This window comes from Odontesthes bonariensis, chromosome 17 (assembly GCF_027942865.1).
Source record: "Odontesthes bonariensis isolate fOdoBon6 chromosome 17, fOdoBon6.hap1, whole genome shotgun sequence".
In the NCBI taxonomy this organism is placed as follows: Eukaryota; Metazoa; Chordata; class Actinopteri; order Atheriniformes; family Atherinopsidae; genus Odontesthes; species Odontesthes bonariensis.
The window spans coordinates 27,096,158-27,119,721 of record NC_134522.1 but is presented as its reverse complement, the minus strand read 5'-3'; the positions used below and the strand labels follow the sequence as shown (position 1 = coordinate 27,119,721).

General features: G+C 38.9%; 1 protein-coding gene and 6 non-coding genes across 10 annotated transcripts in view; 6 read left to right on the top strand and 1 right to left on the bottom strand.

Moving 5' to 3' along the window:
• Window positions 1-363: 363 nt before the first annotated feature.
• On the top strand, window positions 364-570 carry LOC142366987 (small nucleolar RNA U3). The gene has a single exon (XR_012766964.1). It is a non-coding gene; the product is annotated as a small nucleolar RNA U3 (small nucleolar RNA).
• A 3,965-nt stretch (window positions 571-4,535) lies between these two features.
• LOC142366986 (small nucleolar RNA U3) lies at window positions 4,536-4,742 on the top strand. The gene has a single exon (XR_012766963.1). It is a non-coding gene; the product is annotated as a small nucleolar RNA U3 (small nucleolar RNA).
• Window positions 4,743-6,250: 1,508 nt separating this feature from the next.
• LOC142366980 (small nucleolar RNA U3) lies at window positions 6,251-6,457 on the top strand. Its single transcript, XR_012766957.1, has one exon. It is a non-coding gene; the product is annotated as a small nucleolar RNA U3 (small nucleolar RNA).
• Window positions 6,458-8,453: 1,996 nt separating this feature from the next.
• LOC142366985 (small nucleolar RNA U3) lies at window positions 8,454-8,660 on the top strand. Its single transcript, XR_012766962.1, has one exon. It is a non-coding gene; the product is annotated as a small nucleolar RNA U3 (small nucleolar RNA).
• Window positions 8,661-10,034: 1,374 nt separating this feature from the next.
• On the top strand, window positions 10,035-10,241 carry LOC142366988 (small nucleolar RNA U3). The gene has a single exon (XR_012766965.1). It is a non-coding gene; the product is annotated as a small nucleolar RNA U3 (small nucleolar RNA).
• A 1,373-nt stretch (window positions 10,242-11,614) lies between these two features.
• LOC142366979 (small nucleolar RNA U3) lies at window positions 11,615-11,821 on the top strand. Its single transcript, XR_012766956.1, has one exon. It is a non-coding gene; the product is annotated as a small nucleolar RNA U3 (small nucleolar RNA).
• Window positions 11,822-12,674: 853 nt separating this feature from the next.
• Window positions 12,675-23,564, bottom strand: part of exoc3l4 (exocyst complex component 3-like 4) — a 32,896-nt gene continuing 22,006 nt past the window's right edge. For 3 of the 4 annotated variants that reach the window (XM_075448750.1, XM_075448749.1, XM_075448748.1), the window contains 4 exons: window positions 22,487-22,609; window positions 20,785-20,937; window positions 18,991-19,112; window positions 12,675-14,360 (listed from right to left, as the gene is read on the bottom strand). In XM_075448750.1, the coding sequence (XP_075304865.1) occupies window positions 14,141-14,360; window positions 18,991-19,112; window positions 20,785-20,937; window positions 22,487-22,609 (618 nt within the window). In that variant the 3' untranslated portion in view covers window positions 12,675-14,140. Of the gene's footprint in view, window positions 14,361-18,990; window positions 19,113-20,784; window positions 20,938-21,667; window positions 21,700-22,486; window positions 22,610-23,564 lie in introns of those variants that run through there. The other variant, XM_075448751.1, reaches the window with a different exon arrangement.

Below are 23,564 nucleotides of genomic sequence, written 5' to 3'. Positions count from 1 at the left end.
ACTAAATTGAACATTTAGGTTTTTATCAAGGTTGAATTTTTTTCAAATTTCCATGTATGATTGGATTTTAAAACCATAAACATACTATCTGTCAGATGTTTTATTCTCCCTTCAAATAAGCTTCATAAAGCAGAGGTGTAAAGAGCTGCATTGACCATTTTTGTGCTAATTTGGTTGAAGTTTATGCTACATTTTGATTAAAACCTGCCTTGTTGGCTTTGCTCCACTTCAAAACAGAACAGCTGTCTGTGGCTGAGCCTCTAATCACGTTAGAGGAGGAGTCTTTCTGAAAGCCAGGAGCTCACCAAGAGCAAAAACCCATGACTGTAGAAACAAGATGCCAAACAACAGCCAAAGCAAACTAAGACTATACTTTCAGGGATCATTTCTTTAGTTTCTGACTTGAGGAATGTGTTTATAAAGAGTGTGGTCTCGCTGCCCATGATGATGAGTGAAGATGTTTCCTTCAGAGCAGGAAGCTGGTGAGAAGATCCAGTGTCTTCTTCACTGTTGGTGACTGTTCAGTGTTGCTGCTTGTTCCACTGATGGAGGAAACATTGTCTGAGTGGCGATTAAAGAAAAAAAACACATAATAATTAAGTGTTCATTTTTTTCATCCAGTATTGGTTTTGTTTTTCAAAATAAATAATTTTTCAGTGTGACAAGAAATCAATGACAAACTTTTATCATATAGTAGAACTTTAGTTTTGGGTTTTCTTCCAAATGGACAGCTGACAATTTATATTCTGTCTTTTCAGAGGCTGTTTTTTATGTGGACCTCCACAGCACATGTTTGTATATTTAGTATTGAGCATTCGTCCATTATCAATCCCAGTGAATTTCGGTAAAGTTGAATTTAACATCTTAGACTTGTTGTTACTGTTTTAGTTTGTTGTAAAGACAAACAACAACACTGCTTGTTGTGAATAATGATGATGATTGGGGTTTTTCTCAGTCTTTGTAGAAGTGTGAATTCTAAGAGTGTATTTGTATCAGTTGAGTCTGGGGTTGCGTCCAGTCCTGTTTTAGTTCTGGTTTCATTTGTTATGGGGAATCTGCTTTAATGTAGTTTAAGCCTGACTCTGACCACACACCGTATCCCTGTTCAAGGCCTTCTTCTTATTTAGTTTGTTTTGGCTCTTATCTACTATTTTTGTTGAACATTCTGTGATTATTTAGTTGTGTGTATCAAACTTTAATACAACAGCCATGTAGGATGTTATCGAACATTTTTTAGTGCATTTGAATTTTAGCTCCGATTTAAAACAAAAAGTCCTCTGAGGGCACAAGAAATATAGAAATTGGTTGATCTGGGGTATGACTATAATGAGAAACCCTGACAGTATTTCAACATTGTTTGCCAGCAAAACCAGTATACCAAAACCATATTCTTGTATGGGTGCCTTGGAAGCTTATCAACATAAACTGGGTCAAGAATAGGTCAGCTGTCAGCCACAAAACCTTTCATTTATGTCATTGCCCCTCTTTCTCCACCATATTTCCTATCAATATGTTTGTTTTCTGTCTCTGTACGTTCAATTTGAAGGCAAAGGGTACCCCTAAAGCTGTGTTTTTCTTATGCACAAACTGCTCTAAATTGACATTTTTCAACGTTATGACCTTTGAAGACCCACAGTGAAAGTTGGTATTTGGGGGGAATACTAGCCTGGAAAACCAGCGCCAACTGCTGGACGGCAAAATGTTTTGCCTGCGGTTGGGTCTGGCCTCGATCCACTTGTCATTTTGAAAATACTGCCCTGAATCTGGCAGATGGCAACTAAACCAATCACAACGCAGAGATGTGTTTTGAATCAACGCGGGCGGGGCAGAGGGTTCTGGTGCGGGGTTTTGAGGGAGTGACGACAGAGCAGTGCGACGTTGGGCAGTGGAAGCGAACATAGACAAGCGAAAGCACAACAAGAAAGATGGCGGCGGCAATGGAACAGTGCTCGTTTGATTCAGCCTTGGCACACAGCCATTATAACGAACAGCCTTGCCACTCTGTATTAAGCCCCATTGTACCGGCTTTTTGGCTGCAGTTCCACCAGAATTCCACTGGGAGCGTCGGTGGAGACCAGAATGAATGGGGCCCTATGGAGCTAGATGCTACAAATGGTCAGTTTCACCTAAGTCTCCTCAAGAGCGCTCAGATTTGAATGTAGTTTCTGAGAGCTCAACATGGGTTTCAAGTAAAAAATCTACTGAACGAGTACATATATCGCTTTGATTTCTTACTGGTTGGCTTCTTGTTGTCCACAACGCGCTAGCATTGTGCTAATGACAGCTGGTCGACCCGCTATGTATGACGTCATATACACTTCAAATCCTTTTTTTAAGCAAATGAGTGGCTCTAAAAATCTAAAACTCAGCCATGGGTATTTTCTAAACACCCTTTTTCGAAAACAACATTCGAATTACTAGAGAAAAAATTATATCTTGAGATAAGGGCACGAAAGGGCTTATAGCTCCATAGGACTCCATTCATTCTGGTCTCCAAAATTGGGCGCCCCACGTGGAAAGAGGGTGGAACTGCAACCAAAATCGCCTCGTTGGAAACCGGAAATGCACCGTGAGTGGCGTATCTGTCCTATTATAGAGTATGTGCTTGGCATCAGTTTTGGAAGAGTCCCCTCCCACCAAAGCTTTCTGTCGCGCTTACTACGTCACAGTCAGTTGCGCTGATTGGTCAGAGCGTTGGCCTATAGGCACAGACGCGGTTTGAAAGACAACGGGTTGTGCTCATCAACAATGTTCCGTTGTATCCATTGATCGGTGCCAGACTAAATTAGACATCCAATCCATTTAGGCTGGTTTATCAGGCTAGGGGAATACATCACAGTTTTATTCTGTTTTATTCTCCCTTCAAATGAGCTTCATAAAGCAGAGGTGTAAAGAGCTTCATTGACCATTTTTGTGCTAATTTGGTTGAAGTTTATGCTACATTTTGATTAAAACCTGCCTTGCTGGCTTTGCTCCACTTCAAAACAGAACAGCTGTCTGTGGCTGAGCCTCTAATCACGTTTGAGGAGGAGTCTTTCTGAAAGCCAGGAGCTCACCAGGAGCAAAAACCCATGACTGTAGAAACAAGATGCCAAACAACAGCCAAAACAAACTAAGCTCCTATAAGTGCTTTATTAGTAGAAGCCAAGGAACCTCCTATTAAGTTCAGATATGATAAATTGTCATTAATCTACTGGGTCAGGCTGAAGGGAAGTTCTAACAACCCATCTCTCTCTGTATTTAATGATTGTTGGGAATATTCTAAAAAGTCCAATGGGTTTGGTTGGAATATTGATAAATTAGCTAATAATTATGGTTTAAAAGAGATAAAATGTGGACCAGCATTAGCTTTAAGTTGTATTCCTCCGTGGGTGCTCCCTGATCCAATAGTAAACATTGATTTATTGGCATAAAAAAGAGAACATAGTATCAAACAAAGTTTTACTAATGCTTGCTTAAACTATTTGAATAATTATTATGGATATATGAAAATATTTACAGATGGATCTAAAGACCTCAATGGTCGGTGTGGTATTGGTATTTACATCCCAGAATTTGATAAGAGATACAAATACAGAGTGAGTGACTTCCTATCAATTTACTCTATAGAAATGACTGCAATAATAACAGCCCTACGATGGGTGGAAGAGATCAAGCCTCTTAGAACAATTATCTGTACTGACTCTATGGCAGCACTACAAAGTTTCATAACAGGAAACACAACACGTGAGGATCTGATATTAGAAGTGAAGCACCTGTTATTAAATATTACTAACCTAGGATTAATAATTCAGTTTTGTTGGATTCCAGGCCATTATGGCATTATGGGAAACGAAATGGCTGACAAATTAGCTAAAAAGGCAATGGAATCAGAGCAAGTTACGATTCAAGTTCCAATGGGCAAAGGTGATATTAAAGCATTTATCCAAGCAGAACTTATGAAAAGATGGCAAGATGAATGGGAAGCAGAGAGTAATGCTAGACACTACCATCAGAACCAGAGAAGTATAGGAGGGAAAAGAATTACATCATTGGGTCTTAACAGACAGGAAGAAGTCGCATTTACCAGACTGAGATTGGGTCATACAGGCCTTAACGCTAGTTTATATTTGATAGGGAAAAGTAATGGCATGTGCTCAGAATGTCAAGTGTTAGAAGATGTCGCACATGTTTTATTTAAATGTAAAAAGTTTGATCAATCCAGACAGATATGGAAAAACCTTGAGGCAGAAAATGAAAGTAACAATGTATTGCAGGAACAAGAAATGAAAGAAATAAGAATCAGATATTTACTTATGTATCTAAATGATACAGGTTTATTGAAAATAATTTAATAATGTTATATTTTTAATTTTATTTCTGTTTATTTGGTTTTGTTTTAGTTTACTTTGTTGATTTGAAATGAAATGCCATAAGCTATGTCCTTATTACACACTCCTGTGAAGTTGTTCAGTAGGTGGCGGTATATGTCGAAAAGATATGACCTGCCATTAAACAGAAGAAGAAGAAGAAGAAGAAGAAGAAGAAAACAAACTAAGACTATACTTTCAGAGATCATTTCTTTAGTTTCTGACTTGAGGAATGTGTTTCTAAAGAGTGTGGTCTCGCTGCCCACGATGATGAGTGAAGATGTTTCCTTCAGAGCAGGAAGCTGGTGAGAAGATCCAGTGTCTTCTTCACTGTTGGTGACTGTTCAGTGTTGCTGCTTGTTCCACTGATGGAGGAAACATTATCTGAGTGGTGTTTCATCTAGTATAGAATTATATATATTGGTAAAGCATGGATTTTTCTGATACTACTTGTTTAGTGAGCAAATACCTGTGGAAGTAGATGGTGAAACACTAAAACAAAGACCATGTTTTAATCTCACTTTCTTTTTTTTAAAGCCAGATATGCTCAGGACGCATCATGATAAGAAGAGATGTGCTTTTCTGATCTGCAGCAACTAACAAGGAAGAGTGCTCCACTTCAAAGAAAAGACTCTAATAAGCAATCCAAACAAATTTAAAGTGTGTTTTTTGTCCATTTCTTTTTCCATAAAGTTCTGTTGTAGAGTACGTTTTACTGCTCAGCTTATTGTGCACCGTAACTGATGCTGTTTCTTCCTTTCTGTATCTTCTGAGTGATTGGTTTCCTTATGTCAAAAAGTTTTTGTTCTATCTAAAATACTGATAAAAAGATTACATTTTAGTCAAGATAAAGTTGCTTGATTGTCCCTGAACTGCACAAAAAACTCCTAAACTACAGCTGTTGGCTTTGTAAATCAGCTAAAATAAATGTGCAAATCCAAGTCAATGAAACTGCAGATTTAATGTAGCTGGAAAACAATACTATGGAAACATCCATCCATTTTCTATACCCGCTTAATGCAATTTAGGACCGCGGGGGGGCAGGAGCCTATCCCAGCCGTCATTGGACGAGAGGCTGGGTACACCCTGGACAGGTCGCCAGTCCATCACAGGGCCACACAGAGACAAACAAGACACACAAACATGCACGCTCACACTCACTCCTAGGGACAATTTAGGGTCACCAATAAACCTGACATGCATGTTTCTGGAGGGTGGGTGGAAGCTGGAGTACCCAGAGAGACCCCATGCATACACGGGGAGAACATGAGAACTCCACACAGAAAGGCCCCAGCTGGGAATTGAACCTGCAACCCTCCTGCTGTGAGGCGACAGTGCTAACCAGCTATGGAAACAGTGGACGCTTAAAGAAAGTGACTGTGTTGCATAAGCCTACTTTTTCCTGAATGTGTTGGAAAAGTAGGTGTACCCACATTCCACCTTCTTGTTTTTCATATAATTATCAACTTTAAGAGCTCTTATCTGAAAGTTTAATTAACATGATGTGGTTGCCATGAATGTCAAAGTGATTTAATGGAACTAAATTGAACATTTAGGTTTTTATCAAGGTTGAATTTTCTTCAAATTTCCATGTATGATTGGATTTTAAAACCATAAACATACTATCTGTCAGATGTTTTATTCTCCCTTCAAATGAGCTTCATAAAGCAGAGGTGTAAAGAGCTGCATTGACCATTTTTGTGCTAATATGGTTGAAGTTTATGCTACATTTTGATTAAAACCTGCCTTGTTGGCTTTGCTCCACTTCAAAACAGAACAGCTGTCTGTGGCTGAGCCTCTAATCACGTTAGAGGAGGAGTCTTTCTGAAAGCCAGGAGCTCACCAGGAGCAAAAACCCATGACTGTAGAAACAAGATGCCAAACAACAGCCAAAGCAAACTAAGACTATACTTTCAGGGATCATTTCTTTAGTTTCTGACTTGAGGAATGTGTTTCTAAAGAGTGTGGTCTCGCTGCCCACGATGATGAGTGAAGATGTTTCCTTCAGAGCAGGAAGCTGGTGAGAAGATCCAGTGTCTTCTTCACTGTTGGTGACTGTTCAGTGTTGCTGCTTGTTCCACTGATGGAGGAAACATTGTCTGAGTGGTGATTAAAAAAAAAAACACATAATAATCAAGTGTTGATTTATTTTATTTGGTATTATTTTTCAAAATAAATAACCTTTACATTGTGAGAAGATATCAATAACAAGCTTTTATCTGATAGTAGAGGTTCTGTATTGTGTTTTCCTCCAAATGGACAGCTGACAATTCATTTTCTGTCTCTTCAGAGCCTTTTCTTTTAATGCTGACCTCTACAGCAAGTTTGTATGTCTAGTACTGAGCATTCGTCCATTTTCAACCCCAGTGAAATTCTGACTTGTTGTTACTGTTTTAGTTTGTTGTAAAGAAAAAACAACTACACTGCTTGTTGTGATGTGATTTTCAGCTTTCATAAAATCACGTTTTTATCTTTAAATGTGTCCATTTTAAAATGAGACCTGTTCAGACAGTCTGATTAGAACAGGTTTGTCTTTTTTGGTTTACAGGAGTTCACTGTGATCTTTAAGAACTGTTGCTGACTGTGAGCTGAAGCTCTAATAAACATCACTCAAAACATTTCACTGTTTTATCAGACAACTCTGACATTAAGTCGATTCATCCCTTGTTTTTTATTCCTACTTTTTATTACTCCTCTACTTTTCTCTTCCATTTCTATTATTTGTGATTTTGTACCAAGCGGTCAGTCACTTGGGTCCTGCTGGTTATTCCAGGCCTCCTGTGTTCACATAATGCATGTTTTTCCTATTTATACCTGAATAGTCAGAGCAGAGGAGGAATGTTCTCTCCTCCATCAACTATTGTCCTGTTCTGTTGTTTTCAGTCTAAGTTAGAAATGGAGTAGGATTAGGTGGTTGCTTCTGTTGGTCTGTTTGTAAGATTATCTAAAGAGTTTATGGATGGTAGCATTCAATTTTACTGGATTGTGTCATTGCACATCTCTGGTTCTGGATTTTTCTTTTTTAAGTCTTCATTACACTCGTGACATCGGTCATTTTACCTCTGGTATTTACATATGAAACTGAAATAATGATGATGATTGGGGTTTTTCTCAGTCTTTGTAGAAGTGTGAATTCTAAGAGTGTATTTGTATCAGTTGAGTCTGGGGTTGCGTCCAGTCCCGTTTTAGTTCTGGTTTCATTTGTTATGGGGAATCTGCTTTAATGTAGTTTAACCCTGACTCTGACCACACACCGTATCCCTGTTCAAGGCCTTCTTCTTATTTAGTTTGTTTTGGCTCTTATCTACTATTTTTGTTGAACATTCTGTGATTATTTAGTTGTGTGTATCAAACTTTAATACAACAGCCATGTAGGATGTTATCGAACATTTTTTAGTGCATTTGAATTTTAGCTTCGATTTAAAACAAAAAGTCCTCTGAGGGCACAAGAAATATAGAAATTGGTTGATCTGGGGTATGACTATAATGAGAAACCCTGACAGTATTTCAACATTGTTTGCCAGTAAAACCAGTATACCAAAACCATATTCTTGTATGGGTGCCTTGGAAGCTTATCAACATAAACTGGGTCAAGAATAGGTCAGCTGTCAGCCACAAAACCTTTCATTTATGTAATTGCCCCTCTTTCTCCACCATATTTCCTATCAATATGTTTATTGTCTGTCTCTGTACGTTCAATTTGAAGGCAAAGGGTACCCCTAAAGCTGTGTTTTTCTTATGCAAAAACTGCTCTAAATTGACATCTTTCAAGGTTATGACCTTTGAAGACCCACAGTGGAAGTTGGTATTTGGGGGAAATACATCACAGTTTTATTCTGTTTTATTCTCCCTTTAAATAAGCTTCATAAAGCAGAGGTGTAAAGAGCTGCATTGGCCATTTTTGTGCTAATATGGTTGAAGTTTATGCTACATTTTGATTAAAACCTGCCTTGTTGGCTTTGCTCCACTTCAAAACAGAACAGCTGTCTGTGGCTGAGCCTCTAATCACGTTAGAGGAGGAGTCTTTCTGAAAGCCAGGAGCTCACCAGGAGCAAAAACCCATGACTGTAGAAACAAGATGCCAAACAACAGCCAAAGCAAACTAAGACTATACTTTCAGGGATCATTTCTTTAGTTTCTGACTTGAGGAATGTGTTTCTAAAGAGTGTGGTCTCGCTGCCCACGATGATGAGTGAAGATGTTTCCTTCAGAGCAGGAAGCTGGTGAGAAGATCCAGTGTCTTCTTCACTGTTGGTGACTGTTCAGTGTTGCTGCTTGTTCCACTGATGGAGGAAACATTGTCTGAGTGGCGATTAAAGAAAAAAAACACATAATAATTAAGTGTTCATTTTTTTCACCCAGTATTGGTTTTGTTTTTCAAAATAAATAATTTTTCAGTGTGACAAGAAATCAATGATGAACTTTTATCATATAGTAGAACTTTTGTTTTGGGTTTTCTTCCAAATGGACAGCTGACAATTTAAATTCTTTCTTTTCAGAGGCTGTTTTTTATGTGGACCTCCACAGCACATGTTTGTATGTTTAGTATTGAGCATTCGTCCATTATCAATCCCAGTGAATTTCGGTAAAGTTGAATTTAACATCTTAGACTTGTTGTTACTGTTTAAGTTTGTTGTAAAGACAAACAACAACACTGCTTGTTGTGAATAATGATGATGATTGGGGTTTTTCTCAGTCTTTGTAGAAGTGTGAATTCTAAGAGTGTATTTGTATCAGTTGAGTCTGGGGTTGCGTCCAGTCCCGTTTTAGTTCTGGTTTCATTTGTTATGGGGAATCTGCTTTAATGTAGTTTAAGCCTGACTCTGACCACACACCGTATCCCTGTTCAAGGCCTTCTTCTTATTTAGTTTGTTTTGGCTTTTGTCTACTATTTTTGTTGAATATTTGGTGATTATTTAGTTGTGTGTATCAAACTTTAATACAACAGCCATGTAGGATGTCATCAAACATTTTTTAGTGCATTTGAATTTTAGCTCCGATTTAAAACAGAAAATCATCTGAGGGCACATGAAATAGAGAAATTGGTTGATCTGGGGTATGACTATAATGAGAAATCCTGACAGTATTTCAATATTCTTTGCCAGTAAAACCAGTATACCAAAACCATATGCTTGTATGGGTGCCTTGGAAGCTTATCAACATAAACTGGGTCAAGAATAGGTCAGCTGTCAGCCACAAAACCTTTCATTTATGTAATTGCCCCTCTTTCTCCACCATATTTCCTATCAATATGTTTATTGTCTGTCTCTGTACGTTCAATTTGAAGGCAAAGGGTACCCCTAAAGCTGTGTTTTTCTTATGCACAAACTGCTCTAAATTGACATCTTTCAAGGTTATGACCTTTGAAGACCCACAGTGGAAGTTGGTATTTGGGGGGAATACATCACAGTTTTATTCTGTTTTATTCTCCCTTCAAATGAGCTTCATAAAGCAGAGGTGTAAAGAGCTTCATTGACCATTTTTGTGCTAATTTGGTTGAAGTTTATGCTACATTTTGATTAAAACCTGCCTTGTTGGCTTTGCTCCACTTCAAAACAGAACAGCTGTCTGTGGCTGAGCCTCTAATCACGTTAGAGGAGGAGTCTTTCTGAAAGCCAGGAGCTCACCAGGAGCAAAAACCCATGACTGTAGAAACAAGATGCCAAACAACAGCCAAAGCAAACTAAGACTATACTTTCAGGGATCATTTCTTTAGTTTCTGACTTGAGGAATGTGTTTCTAAAGAGTGTGGTCTCGCTGCCCACGATGATGAATGAAGATGTTTCCTTCAGAGCAGGATGCTGGTGAGAAGATCCAGTGTCTTCTTCACTGTTGGTGACTGTTCAGTGTTGCTGCTTGTTCCACTGATGGAGGAAACATTGTCTGAGTGGCGATTAAAGAAAAAACAAATAATAATCAAGTGTTCATTTTTTCACCCAGTATTGGTTTTGTTTTTCAAAATAAATAATTTTCCAGTGTGACAAGAAATCAATGACAAACTTTTATCATATAGTAGAACTTTAGTTTTGGGTTTTCTTCCAAATGGACAGCTGACAATTTATATTCTGTCTTTTCAGAGGCTGTTTTTTATGTAGACCTCCACAGCACATGTTTGTATGTTTAGTATTGAGCATTCGTCCATTATCAATCCCAGTGAATTTCGGTAAAGTTGAATTTAACATCTTAGACTTGTTTTTACTGTTTTAGTTTGTTGTAAAGAAAAAAAACCACTGCTTGTTGTAAATAATGATGATGATTAGGTTTTTTTTTTCTCAGTCTTTGTAGAAGTGTGAATTCTAAGAGTGTATTTGTATCAGTTGAGTCTGGGGTTGCGTCCAGTCCCGTTTTAGTTCTGGTTTCATTTGTTATGGGGAATCTGCTTTAATGTAGTTTAAGCCTGACTCTGACCACACACCGTATCCCTGTTCAAGGCCTTCTTCTTATTTAGTTTGTTTTGGCTCTTATCTACTATTTTTGTTGAACATTCTGTGATTATTTAGTTGTGTGTATCAAACTTTAATACAACAGTCATGTAGGATGTTATCGAACATTTTTTAGTGCATTTGAATGTTAGCTCCGATTTAAAACAAAAAGTCATCTGAGGGCACATGAAATAGAGAAATTGGTGTATCTGGGGTATGACTATAATGAGAAACCCTGACAGTATTTCAACATTGTTTGCCAGTAAAACCAGTATACCAAAACCATATGCTTGTATGTGTGCCTTGGCAGCTTATCAACATAAACTGGGTCAAGAATAGGTCAGCTGTCAGCCACAAAACCTTTCATTTATGTCATTTTCCCTCTTTCTCCGCCATATTTCCTATCAATATGTTTATTGTCTGTCTCTGTACGTTCAATTTGAAGGCAAAGGGTACCCCTAAAGCTGTGTTTTTCTTATGCAAAAACTGCTCTAAATTGACATCTTTCAAGGTTATGACCTTTGAAGACCCACAGTGGAAGTTGGTATTTGGGGGAAATACATCACAGTTTTATTCTGTTTTATTCTCCCTTTAAATAAGCTTCATAAAGCAGAGGTGTAAAGAGCTGCATTGGCCATTTTTGTGCTAATATGGTTGAAGTTTATGCTACATTTTGATTAAAACCTGCCTTGTTGGCTTTGCTCCACTTCAAAACAGAACAGCTGTCTGTGGCTGAGCCTCTAATCACGTTAGAGGAGGAGTCTTTCTGAAAGCCAGGAGCTCACCAGGAGCAAAAACCCATGACTGTAGAAACAAGATGCCAAACAACAGCCAAAGCAAACTAAGACTATACTTTCAGGGATCATTTCTTTAGTTTCTGACTTGAGGAATGTGTTTCTAAAGAGTGTGGTCTCGCTGCCCACGATGATGAGTGAAGATGTTTCCTTCAGAGCAGGAAGCTGGTGAGAAGATCCAGTGTCTTCTTCACTGTTGGTGACTGTTCAGTGTTGCTGCTTGTTCCACTGATGGAGGAAACATTATCTGAGTGGTGTCTCATCTCATTTAGTTTAATATATGTTGGTATAACATTGGTTATACTAATATAACTTGTTATATCAGCAAATACCTGTGGAAGCAGATGGTGAAACACTAAAACAAAGACTGTTTTAATTTCCCCTTTTTTATTTAAAGCCAGACCTGCTCAGGACACATCATGATTAGAAGAGATGTTTTTTTCTGATCTGCAGCAGCTAACAAGGAAGAGTGCTCCACTTCAAACAAAAGACTCTGACAAACAATCCAAACAAATTTAAAGTGTGTTTTTTGTCCATTTCTTTTTCCATAAAGTTCTGCTGTAGAGTACGTTTTACTGCTCAGCTTATTGTGCACCGTAACTGATGCTGTTTCTTCCTTTCTGGACCTATATCGATGCCTGTGAAAGAAGACATAATTCACCAGATGGGAAGGGGATGGCAGTATGCATGTTATGCAAAAAAGGCAACTGGAAGACTGCATAGCAGCGTGTGCTTTATGTTTTGCATTAATGTCATACAGAGCTCGTCTTTATTGACTCATGATTATCAATTGGTCTTCAGTTTCCTCCAAATGATCATGTCATCATAGTCTTTTGTTTTGAAGTCAGAGCTGACTTGAGGAGATAGTGTGATTTTTGTAGTAATCCGTTCCTAAACCTATAACCAAGGTAAGCAGGCAGTGAAAGCAAATGTCAAGACAGAGTCCAAAGAGATTTCTAATAAACAGTGGCACTGAAAAGACAACTAAGTCTGATATACAGCAATTCACTGATTTTGGGAGGTCTTTCTTTGTTTGTTTTTCTATCTGCAAAAATAATTGTGTGGCATGAACCTCGACCAACAGAGTCAACCAGAGAGAAAAAAAACCATTGAACAATTTTACAACCTTTATTTTTGGGTTTTGTACTGTGAACCAACATGGTCACGACAAATTTTCACGTGGGAAAAGGTTACAGATGACAAGATATTACAGTTTAATTAGGCTGCAAACTTGATCTTGATTGTCATGTAAGCAAAGTGTCTCTGGAGTGTCTGTTTGTTGACAATGTCACGGTCATTTGTTCACTATATTCAAACTAAAAAAGTTTTTCTTTAAAAAAAAAACATTACCAAATTACCCTCTAGTGTTAAAACAAGTGTTACAGATAAGAAATAGCTGAAAAGCCCTGATTGAAACCCTCATTCTGCTGATCATACATACTGTACAAAAACAAACAACACAATGGGAAGAAGTGAATGATTAAAAGAAAGCATAAATAAGAGAAAGACAATAGAACCGTTCATATTTTACAAAAGGTGGAGAATCCTTGCCTGAAACATGTCACCTTCGTGGCTGAGGTTCTTGCAATCACATGTGGCGCTTTAAAATTAGGTCTCACAGAATTTAGTATTGTTAGAGTCACATTATACAAGTGGGCTTTACAATTTCCCCATCATCCTATAAATTTACCTCATATTCATCTGCACATTAAGCTTCAGTGTTTGTCTCCTCAACTTAATGTTATCCAAACAGTGAAATCTCCATCCCAGAAAACAATTACACAATTCCTGGCAAAGACGGAAAAACTAAGTTCTGGAAGTGATACCACAAGTTGCTCGTCACAACATCTACAACATTAATGACCACATTGAACTAATGGAAGGACAGAATTAAGAGCTCTCTTCCATTAAGTGTTCTTTTAGCCTATCTTTACTCAACACCAAGTACTGGTTCTGAGCGTAGAAATACAAAAGTGACCCCCAACCATATTAATCTATTGTTCTGTTTTCTATTATTACAGCATAAACATGTAGTTTTATCTTTAAATGGTGTTTAATAGAAAAAATGCATTTGAAGCTCTGGGATAGTCCACATCTGGTGCTGTAATGTTAGTTTTGGACAGTGTGACTGGATGCGGCACTGAGTCCAAATAAACAACAGTGAGGTTATGTTTGGATTGTCACCAGGGCTCTAAATTAACTTTTTTCATCACCAGCCAAAATGGCTAGTAGATGTTAAACTTACCAGCCAAACGCACACTCACTAATGGGTTAAAGTGTCTAGTAAGTTGGTCTTTTCTACCAGCCAAATTGAAATTTCATCAGCATTTGGCCGGTTGGCTGGTGTCAAATTAGAGCCCTGATTGTCACCATGTGCAAGTGGTGTCTCTTTAATTGTTATATATAGCAATGAATGAGTTCTCCAGCACAGAGGAGAAAGATATGTCAGCCTTGTTAGATACATAAACAATGACTGACCTGAATTCGAATCACCTGAGATAAACTGCACTATGATCTTTCCTGTTGCAGGTCCACATGCTGAGCTTGCACCCAGCATTTCAACTGCAGTATTTCCTTAGCTGTCTGTCCGCCGGAAGCTAAGGCAGGAAAAAGGCAGGATGCGCAGGCAGTCAGTGTTGCTTGTGACCTGCATGTCCCCAAATAAAACTTGGGATCTGACACTGCTGGGGCTGTCCATTTCTTTTTTCAGCGCCATGAGTCGCTGGAGGATGAGCTGGTGTTCACGGCCACTCGTAAGGCCCCTGAAGTGAAGAACAGCAACCAGATGCCTCTTGCTGCAGATGGAGAACAGAAACATACAAACATATTTAATCTCGTCGTGCTTTTTGATAACTGCATTTGATGGCCAGTTTACCAGGATATAAACTGGCACCACAGGTGTTTAAGAACTGATAATTCATTTGCTGCTGACTTCAGCCAGTGTGAATTTCTGAACGATAGGAGTTATTCTCTTAAAGGTGTTCTTTGTAGTAAAACCTGTTTGAAACATTAAAAAAAATCAATGACAGATATAACAAAAAAATCAATCCCTAAGACTAGGGCTGGGCAAGTTAATTCGTTATTATCGCGTTAACTAGTTAATTATTTAACGCCGATAAATATTTTAATCGCACATTAACGCAGGTTTTATTTTACTTTATTTATTAAAAAAAAATATATATAATTTTTTGGGGCTTTTGTGCCTTTAATGGATAGGAAAGTTCAGAGAGAGGGGGAACACGCAGTACAGGGCCGTCCGATGCAGGACCGGGGCCAGCTGCAGCGAGGACTATAGCCTCTGTACATGGGGCGCCTGCTCAACAGACTACGCCACGGACCACCCTGTTTTATTATTGTAAAAGTCTGTTGCTCACAGGCTTTTATTTTGTTAAAGTCTGTTGCTGTCTGCTGCGGAACCAGAAAAGAAAGTAATTGGCGGATCCACCAAACATGGAGAAGGGTACGGAACTTTTACTCGGCCATTTTCATGTTAAAGTTCTTCCAGACGGCGGAGTCGACAGAACCAAAGTCATCTGTAAACACTGCCAAGTTGAATTGTCTTCTCACCGTAGTAGTTCCAGTCTAAAATATCACTTAAAGGCAAAACACACAACTGATAGCAGCAAGTCATTCAAGGAAACAGACAGTGGAGCGAGGCTTCTACATAAAAACTACAGAAAGATGCTGATGTTAAAAGTGTGTTTGCACAATAAATGTTATGGCACTTTCATTCATATGGCAGCACATTTAAAATAAAACTAAATGCTAAAAGCTATACACTACTTTTGGATTCATTTTTGGATTTTGCGTACAAATGCGATTAATCGTGATTAATCAGGGAAATCATGTGATTAATTAGATAAAAAAATTGAATCGTTGCCCAGCCCTACCTAAGACATTACATAAAAACGCCTATACACTACTCAGATGATATATATATATAAAATTAAGATCCTCTGGGGTGGAGCTACATTTAACTATAGTACCACTTTGTACCACTAAATGAGTCACCGTGGTGTCTCATGTCTCCTTGGCCCAATAGGAGAAGAAGCCGAAGCAGAAGCTGGTGCTAACAGTAGCATACTTGTCTGCCTGTAGAAGTTGGGGAAAAGCAGACTAAAAACAGCAATGGCAAGAAAACATAACCTTCAACACCATCCTCTCTAACACTGAAACCATATTCACAGCTAGGACACGATGATGCGGTGCCGAGCCTCCTCTCTATAGAATGCGTGAAATACCACAGTGGAACAGCGGTGGGTTAACAAGGACATCTCTTTTTTTTGCCCAATAAGGCAGAACCCATATGTGAAAAGGGCAACTGTGTTGATGTTTTTAATTGCATGAAGATAACTGTACACACACAAGGTAGCTGTGTCATGATGACCGACCCGTATAGTATCACCATTCAGTTCAAATTCGTATCTGGTCATTGAATGGCGAGTCAGCTCTTTTCTTGTTATCACACGTGATTTTTTCTTCCATAGATCTTTTTTTCCAGATAAATCAAAGGGGTCAGTGGTAAATTGGCAGGCAACAGAGCCGGTGAAGATATTTTTACGTCCTCTTTGGTTTTACTCTGTAGACTGGAAAAAAAAAAAACATGTATGTATGTGTGTATAAATATGTATGCATATCATTCACTCTGGAGCTCCCTTGACTACAGCAGTTCATGGTCTGCACTGTCTCCTCAGCTGTGTCCCGTTCACAAAGTTCCTGCAGAACAACTTCAAGTGAGACTTTATGAGTTATGGTGGATATTAAATCTGACATGACTTGGACGGAAAGCGAAATAAAAGACTGGAAATACTTGGCTTATCAGAATGGTTTAGTGTTGCAAGCCCCACCTCAAAGTTTCAGGATAGCCTAAGAAGTGTTAACCAGGCCTGACATATCACTTTAGGCCCTGGTTCTTGCAGTTGAAAAGAAGGGGGCAGAGGAAAAGACCCTCTGAAAGACCCCAGTTCCTGGAAAAAAGCTTCCTATAGTTGAAATGCAAAGAACATTATATTTCCCTTCTGTGGCTTTTTGTTTTTTGCATACATCTCATGTGGACTCTTTGTGAACACATTGGACAAAATAATTAATTTTTTTTTTCCTTTTAACAGCTGTAGATATTCACTGCAGCAGACCCATATTACAGCTTAGTGTAAATTTGGTCAACTTCCCACTGTAGCACGGTTCTTAAGTATTGCTCCTCCTACTTTTGTTAACCCAAGGATGTTTTCCACCAAGGCCAAGGAGAGATAGCCTGACTACGTCATATTCACGATTCTAGTCAGAATGTGAGTCTGATACCGCTGGATAGAGTTTTGAGTATGGGGCGTGTTTCATCCGAAACCGGAGAAAAAATGCCTCTTCGCTCAATTGGATAGACCTACAACCAATCAGAGCAATGTAGTATGTGACGTAGATTAAGCGACACACACTTGTTGTAGGAAGGACGGCAAAAACATATTTTCTATCGATATAAGCCTTTATCGCGTTCCTCTGTTCGTCTTTCAAAATGAATGCAATGTGGAGATCCTGTCGAACAGACTCGATGGCAGAATCTACACACCCTAGCTCTCCAGCGGCAGCCATGTTTGTTTCAAACGAATTCAAACCAAGCGCTCTTTAGTGCCGTAGTCGATAATGTCCCTGTTGATCATCTGTCCATCATCGTATAAAGCCCGCCCTGGCAATCTGATTGGGTCGACTGTTTTGATGTCGAGCATAGAGATTTCCCAACTGAGCAGAGCCAGACCAAACTTCCCGACCAAAAATTTTATGGGCGGGGCTAAGTTTGGCTGGCACCCAGGCTAAAGGAGAGGTGCAAAGGAAAAGACAATAGGGGATTTTTCCGACTTTTCCAACTGTACCCATAGTCTACTTTTGTTTTTGAGCGAACGTGTCATAATATCTCATCATTATTTCTGGATGTTTAATACATAATTGGAGTCGTAGACTTTTTGTGTGTCTGTGCTAACATGAGACTTTCCTCATGGCAAATACAAATAGGTTTTATGTAAACATAAAAATCAGCAGCACGTACACTGCTCCTTGTTTTGGGTAAATTATTTCTCAGAAAGTCACTGTTGTGACTTTAAGTACCCCTTTAATATGTGTATTTGCCCGTCTTCCATCTGAATGGAACAGTTTCACTTTGTGCTTCCACAACCGCAAAAGGGAAGCTCTGACACATCATTTGTGTCTTCATTTTCGATTTTTTTTTTGTCTTTGTGTGTTAGTATGTGTGTGTGTGTGTGTGTGTGCGTGTGTGTGTGTGTGTGTGTGTGTGTGCGTATGTGATTATTTTTACAGCAAAACCACTGGTTTTCAACATATCATGTCACACTGTGGTAACATCCAGGAATGTTTGACTTTGACAAACCTACCCAGTTTAATAGAAACAGACCACGGTGGATAGGAAATCCTCTCTTAAAACTTGATGACCTTGGGTGACACTGAGCTGCTGCACGCAAACACTAATGCACCAATCACTCCCTTGAGGTCTGACATAATTCATTTTCAGTGTATTATCTTAATCAGGACCTTCCACACTGTTGAGAAATGTTGATGTTAATCTTATGGTCCGGAAAGCCGAGTCTCGCTCTAATGTTAGGCTGGACCTCAGCTTTTTTTTATGTTGTGATTGTGAACCTCCACTGCCTGCCCCCGCACAGGCTTTGATTCTGGCACATATATGGTATAGTTTTGATTAGCCCATGTAATGTCCCAACATTTATTTCCATAGAGTTGCATTACGAGCTCTTGTCCTGATGATGGAGAAAATTGGACTGTCACTAAAAGTCTTCTCCAGCACACCCCAAAAGATTCTCAATGGGTTAAAGTCTGGACTCTTTGGTGGCCAATCCATGTGTTAACATGAACTCTCGTGCTCCCTGAACCACTCTTCCACAATCTGAGCCAAAGGGAATCCTGTCATTGTCATCTTGAATGATGACATTATTTTTGGCACATGATCATCAGCATCAAATGTTGCTGGTTTTAGTGCTCTTGCTAAATAGACAAACAATTATTACTGTTCACTAACACTATTTGGACCCAAAGTTAAGGATAAACAGGACTCAGATCTTAAAATAATGGAATTCTCCTTTAACGTCCCTCAAAAGATGAACATACTTAGGGTTTGAGTGATCCTCTCCTAGGACCATGTTAACATAGAGAACATTTTAATCATGTTAAACTGCAAATATCACTGTAGCTAAGCTTTAGTGTTGACAAAGACAGTGCAGTATATTTCAACTATAACTAGAGAGAGCAAAAATAAAATCTGCATTCAACAGTTAGTCTGCTGCTGTAACACATGATGTTTTGTTTACTTGTGTGGAAACAATGCGTGAAAAAAAAAAAAGTGCATGATGGAAAACTGCCCAGTCAAGCCTAATCATTTTGTTCTAAAGAGCAATTAAAAATGCTTACTTGAAGTCTGGGTAATGCTCCAGTAGAGGCTGCAGGTGGTTTTTAATGTCCTTATTGTTTTTCTGCCCAATAATGCCGCTCAGGTCATCTCCCACAGGGTGCAGCCACTCGTGGGTCGACTTCTACACACAAAAAAATACCAAAATATGAAAGATAGCGGGTAAGATGGTGCTTAGTTTAAAGATTTATGGGCAACTTAATATGTAGGGAGACTGAGTGGCAGCTACATTAGTCAAAAGTTTAGATGCAGTTAAGTTCAACGTTTTTGAGTAGTACTGTGTTACAATGCTTTTTAAGCCAAGTAAAGTATAACAATGTAAGAATGAAAAGAGGGTTGCAGGTTCAAATCCCAGCTGGGGCCTTTCTGTGTGGAGTTGCCATGTTCTCCCGGTTCTCTCTGGGTACTCCGGCTTCCTCCCACCCTCCACAAACATGCATGTTAGGTTCATTAGTTACTCTAAATTGTCCCTAGGAGTAAATGTGAGCGTGCCTGGTTGTGTGTCTCGTTTGTCTCTTTGTGGCCCTGTGATGGACTGGTGACCTGTCCAGGGTGTACCCAGCCTCTCGCCCAGTAACAGCTGGGATAGGCTCCAGCCCCCCTGCGACTCTAAATCGGATTAAGCGGGTATAGAAACTGGATGGATGGAGAGATGGCTTAACATAGTGGATGATTCAGGGTAGGTGGAGTGCTGAGGAACCCTGACAAAGACAAGTGGGCCTCTACCTCCAATTAAAGCAAATACTTTGGCTTTTACAGTGTTATAGTTCAGGTGGATCTTAACAGGGCATATTACTGCTATTATAAGCTGGTTTGAGCAAAACTTACCACAACAAAAAAACAGCAATAGTCAGGCTGACATCAACTAGATATTACACAATAAGGTTTGGATGTTAAATCTGACGAGCTGCTTCTGTACATTGCCAGGCTAATTGGATAATCAATAGGTCCTCCTCTTTAAAGCAAGTAAATGCTGATGGGCCCTCAGTTCTTCTAAAAAGACTTAGCACCTTGAATGTTTTCTATTACACAGAGATAATAGATGCAAGCAATTTAGGCTTTGAATGGCATGTTCTTTATCATGCATATCATTATCATGAAGCTCTGAATAGAGAAATGTAACATCAGTCAGAAATTTGCCGTGTTGCGTCACTGCGACAGTTCTAATTACACAGTGGATCATTTGAGGATTACATTTCTGCACATAACAAAATAGCACTTCATAAATTCATATTTGAGATCAGTTGCACATGACGAGGGATTTTTAATGATGTCTGCAGTTCTGTATCACAAAATGAGAGAAAAATAGCTAAAAATGAAAATAACAAAAATTTAATTTCCACAAATTTTACGGATCATGACTTCAGTCGTCATAAGGCCCGTGAATATGGTTGCAAAGCAGGTAAAATTCTGTCCTGTGATAACTCATCGGTCAGCTCTGCACAGACTCGAAGACAGAGAATGTTTTAAAGATGAATCACAAGAAATGAAAGGCCCAGGATTTTTTGATCTTGACCCATACTGGGGAGTGAAAGTCACAATGTGTTCTGAAGATCATTTTATCTCTTTAAATATAAAAGCCTTGCAATTGAAATTCTGTAGAAAAATACTGTGAGTAAAATATGCTTGAAAGAATTCATTATGCTGTTTAATTTGCTCTGTGACCGATATAAATACTTTCTGTCACATTATTAGATTGTTCGTTCTTATCCATCATGACAGCTGATATGCTTTGCAACACAAATATAAGGAGAAGATGCTGTTCATGTAAAGGGGAAAACAGAGAAGTTTATTACCATGTCTTCAAACAGATACGTAAGTTTATCCCACTGCTGGCGGATCTTGGTTGCTGCCTTTTCATGCTTCTGATTCTTACATGTGTAGTTATTCTTCATCAGCTGGCCGATGTATTCCCTGACCACATGATAATGCAGTCGGCTCACAAATTCCTATCTCCGGAAAACACACACACACACACACACACACACACACACACACACACACACACACACACACACATACACAGAGCGGGTGATGTTGCAAGATAACAGGATGGGCACATAAACAAAAAAAAAGAGGGGGGGGGGGGACGTGTGTTTTTGTGTCACACGACCAGCAGCCATTGGATCATGTGAACTTACACCTCTACTTCCACCTATTCATTCCTGTTCTGTTGCTATAGTGGGAAATGTTTTCTTTTGTCACAGCAAGAAACCAAAAACAATGGTGCTCATATAAAATTCACAGGGACTTTCAAGTTAAATCGGATCTGTTATCATTCACCTCCAAGAGCTGGATTATGTTAATATGGAAAATATCTCCATTTCAGAGGCATCATAAAGATTACGTCAGTAGCTAAGTAAATGTCATTATTACCTTAGAACAGCAACTCCAAATCCACATAAACTAAGCAAAAGGGTGATTGTGACAGTATGAGAACAATGAGAATAAAGCACTGGAGGCACTGGAGTACGTTAATGCTAATTAATTAACGGATTTAAAAAGGGTTAACTTCTCTTACTTTGGATTAGTCAATAAATATTCGTCATGATGTCGTTAGCTATTTTCACTCATTCAGAAAAGTGGGCTGGTGTTTATTTTGTGGAAAAACAAAACAAATAAAGAAACAAACAAACCACAAACCAGTGGGTGATATCACGAAGTCCGTCTTTTACTTACAGTATGATGCTCCACATCCTGCAGGTATAACTCTGAGGAATAGACACCATGGTGGACAAGAGTATTGAGTATAGACAGAGTATTGTGAGTTTGACCTTCAGCCTTGAGTTGAAGTGACAGGCTTTATATCCAGGCAACCACATGCAGAAGAAATAATTTGATCACAGTCTTTTCTCTCCACAGTCACCTCGTGCACGCTCAGGACGGGATTGGATCACATTTCTGTGCAATCTGTTGGTTTCCTTAGCTAGGCTACTGTTTTTTTAATTGTCTTTGTGTGTATGAGTTGGACTAATTTGGAATTTATTGAATTGGATTGGATTACAATTCCAATTGGCTTGAATCTGATTTTATCACTGAAGTACCTTGTGATGACATTTGTTGTAATTTGGTGCTATACAAAAAAAATTGAATTGAATTGAGTTTAATTAATCTAATTCAGTGGAGTGAGTTATAGTTGTAGTGGCTGTGGATCTTTGGACAAATCAACACCTAAATGAAAACTTTATCATTTAAATGTTAATTTAGCAGATTTTGGGCATTTTTTGTGCTTATTAAGACAATTTAAATCAAAGAAATACAACGCTCAAACCAAAAATCTCCTGTTAAATTTGTTGAGGCTTCCAGTTTTGTGGGATTTATATAGTCAGTATGAGTCGAAAGCCAGTAAAACCTTTTGGCACATAACCAGTTATGATTAAAGGGTGTTGGCATTTTCTGTAAATATAATGATCGTTGGCTGATGCTGGTAACCTGTCCGTCACTGTTTTCCAGAACTCCCACTTCCTCACCCCCACTTCCTCACCCCCACTTCCTCACCTGGACATGTGGAGGCCTCATGAGATCACTTTGCTCGGAAAGCAACTCTATCCGCCTGTGAAGGTAATTAAAGTCATCATCACTGGTTAGCCACTTCCTTGTCATCATTCTCCTCAGGTATGACTAAAAAAAACAAACAGAGCAAGTCAAAAACACAGCATCTAGTGACAACTTTTTAGTTTTACACTTCACTGCACATATTTGACGGCTTTACGGTTGGATATTAACCTCTTAAATCCTTTTGTTTTCTCTCTGTGTAATTCAAAGGGTGAAATAATGTAAATAACGTTCAGAAACACATCACAGGTAACACATTTCAGTAGAAGCAGTTGATGTAACCACTGTCACCTGAAGTAAACTTGTGTGATTATTCATACACCACATTACATCGTCTTCATTAGAATGAATTTGCCATGTTGCTGTAATGAACTTTGACCTTAGATTTGATCACTGGGAGAGAAAAAAAAAGAGTCGGGCAGTGTTGTTAAACAGTTTTTCCTGTAAACTGTGACTGCGAGACGTGACTTTAATGTCTCTCGCTCCACAGAATAAAAGTGGAAACAACACTATCCAAGTAGAGGACTGGGTTTCAGATAAGAGAGAAGCCATGATTATTGATGGCTGGTGAGGCTCTTTTTTGGATGTCGGCTGCCTTTTGTTCCATTCTCTGTCAAGATGATCCCACTCTGCTTCAATAATGTTGATGTCTGGGCTTTGGGGGGGATTCATCCCTCCATCAGACCTGTTGCCACTGATTTTCAGTCCACTTCTTGAGTCATTTGGCACAGCTCAGCCTTTTCTCCCTGTTTCCCTTCCTTAAAGTGATACTCCGGAGTAGATTCAACCTGGGGTCATTTGAACCGTGATATCCAGCCAACTAGCCCACCCACAGTTTTTTCGATATTGGCTGAACATCAGCTGAGTTACTGAGTTATCCCGAATAGCTTCGTACAAGGGTTAATGGATCCTGGTCCATATCTCCAAAATTACCACACTAAAATCACATGCCATGACACCAAACTTCTACAGTAGTACAAATATGGTCTGTACTCACCAAACGATGCATTTGGAAGTTTGA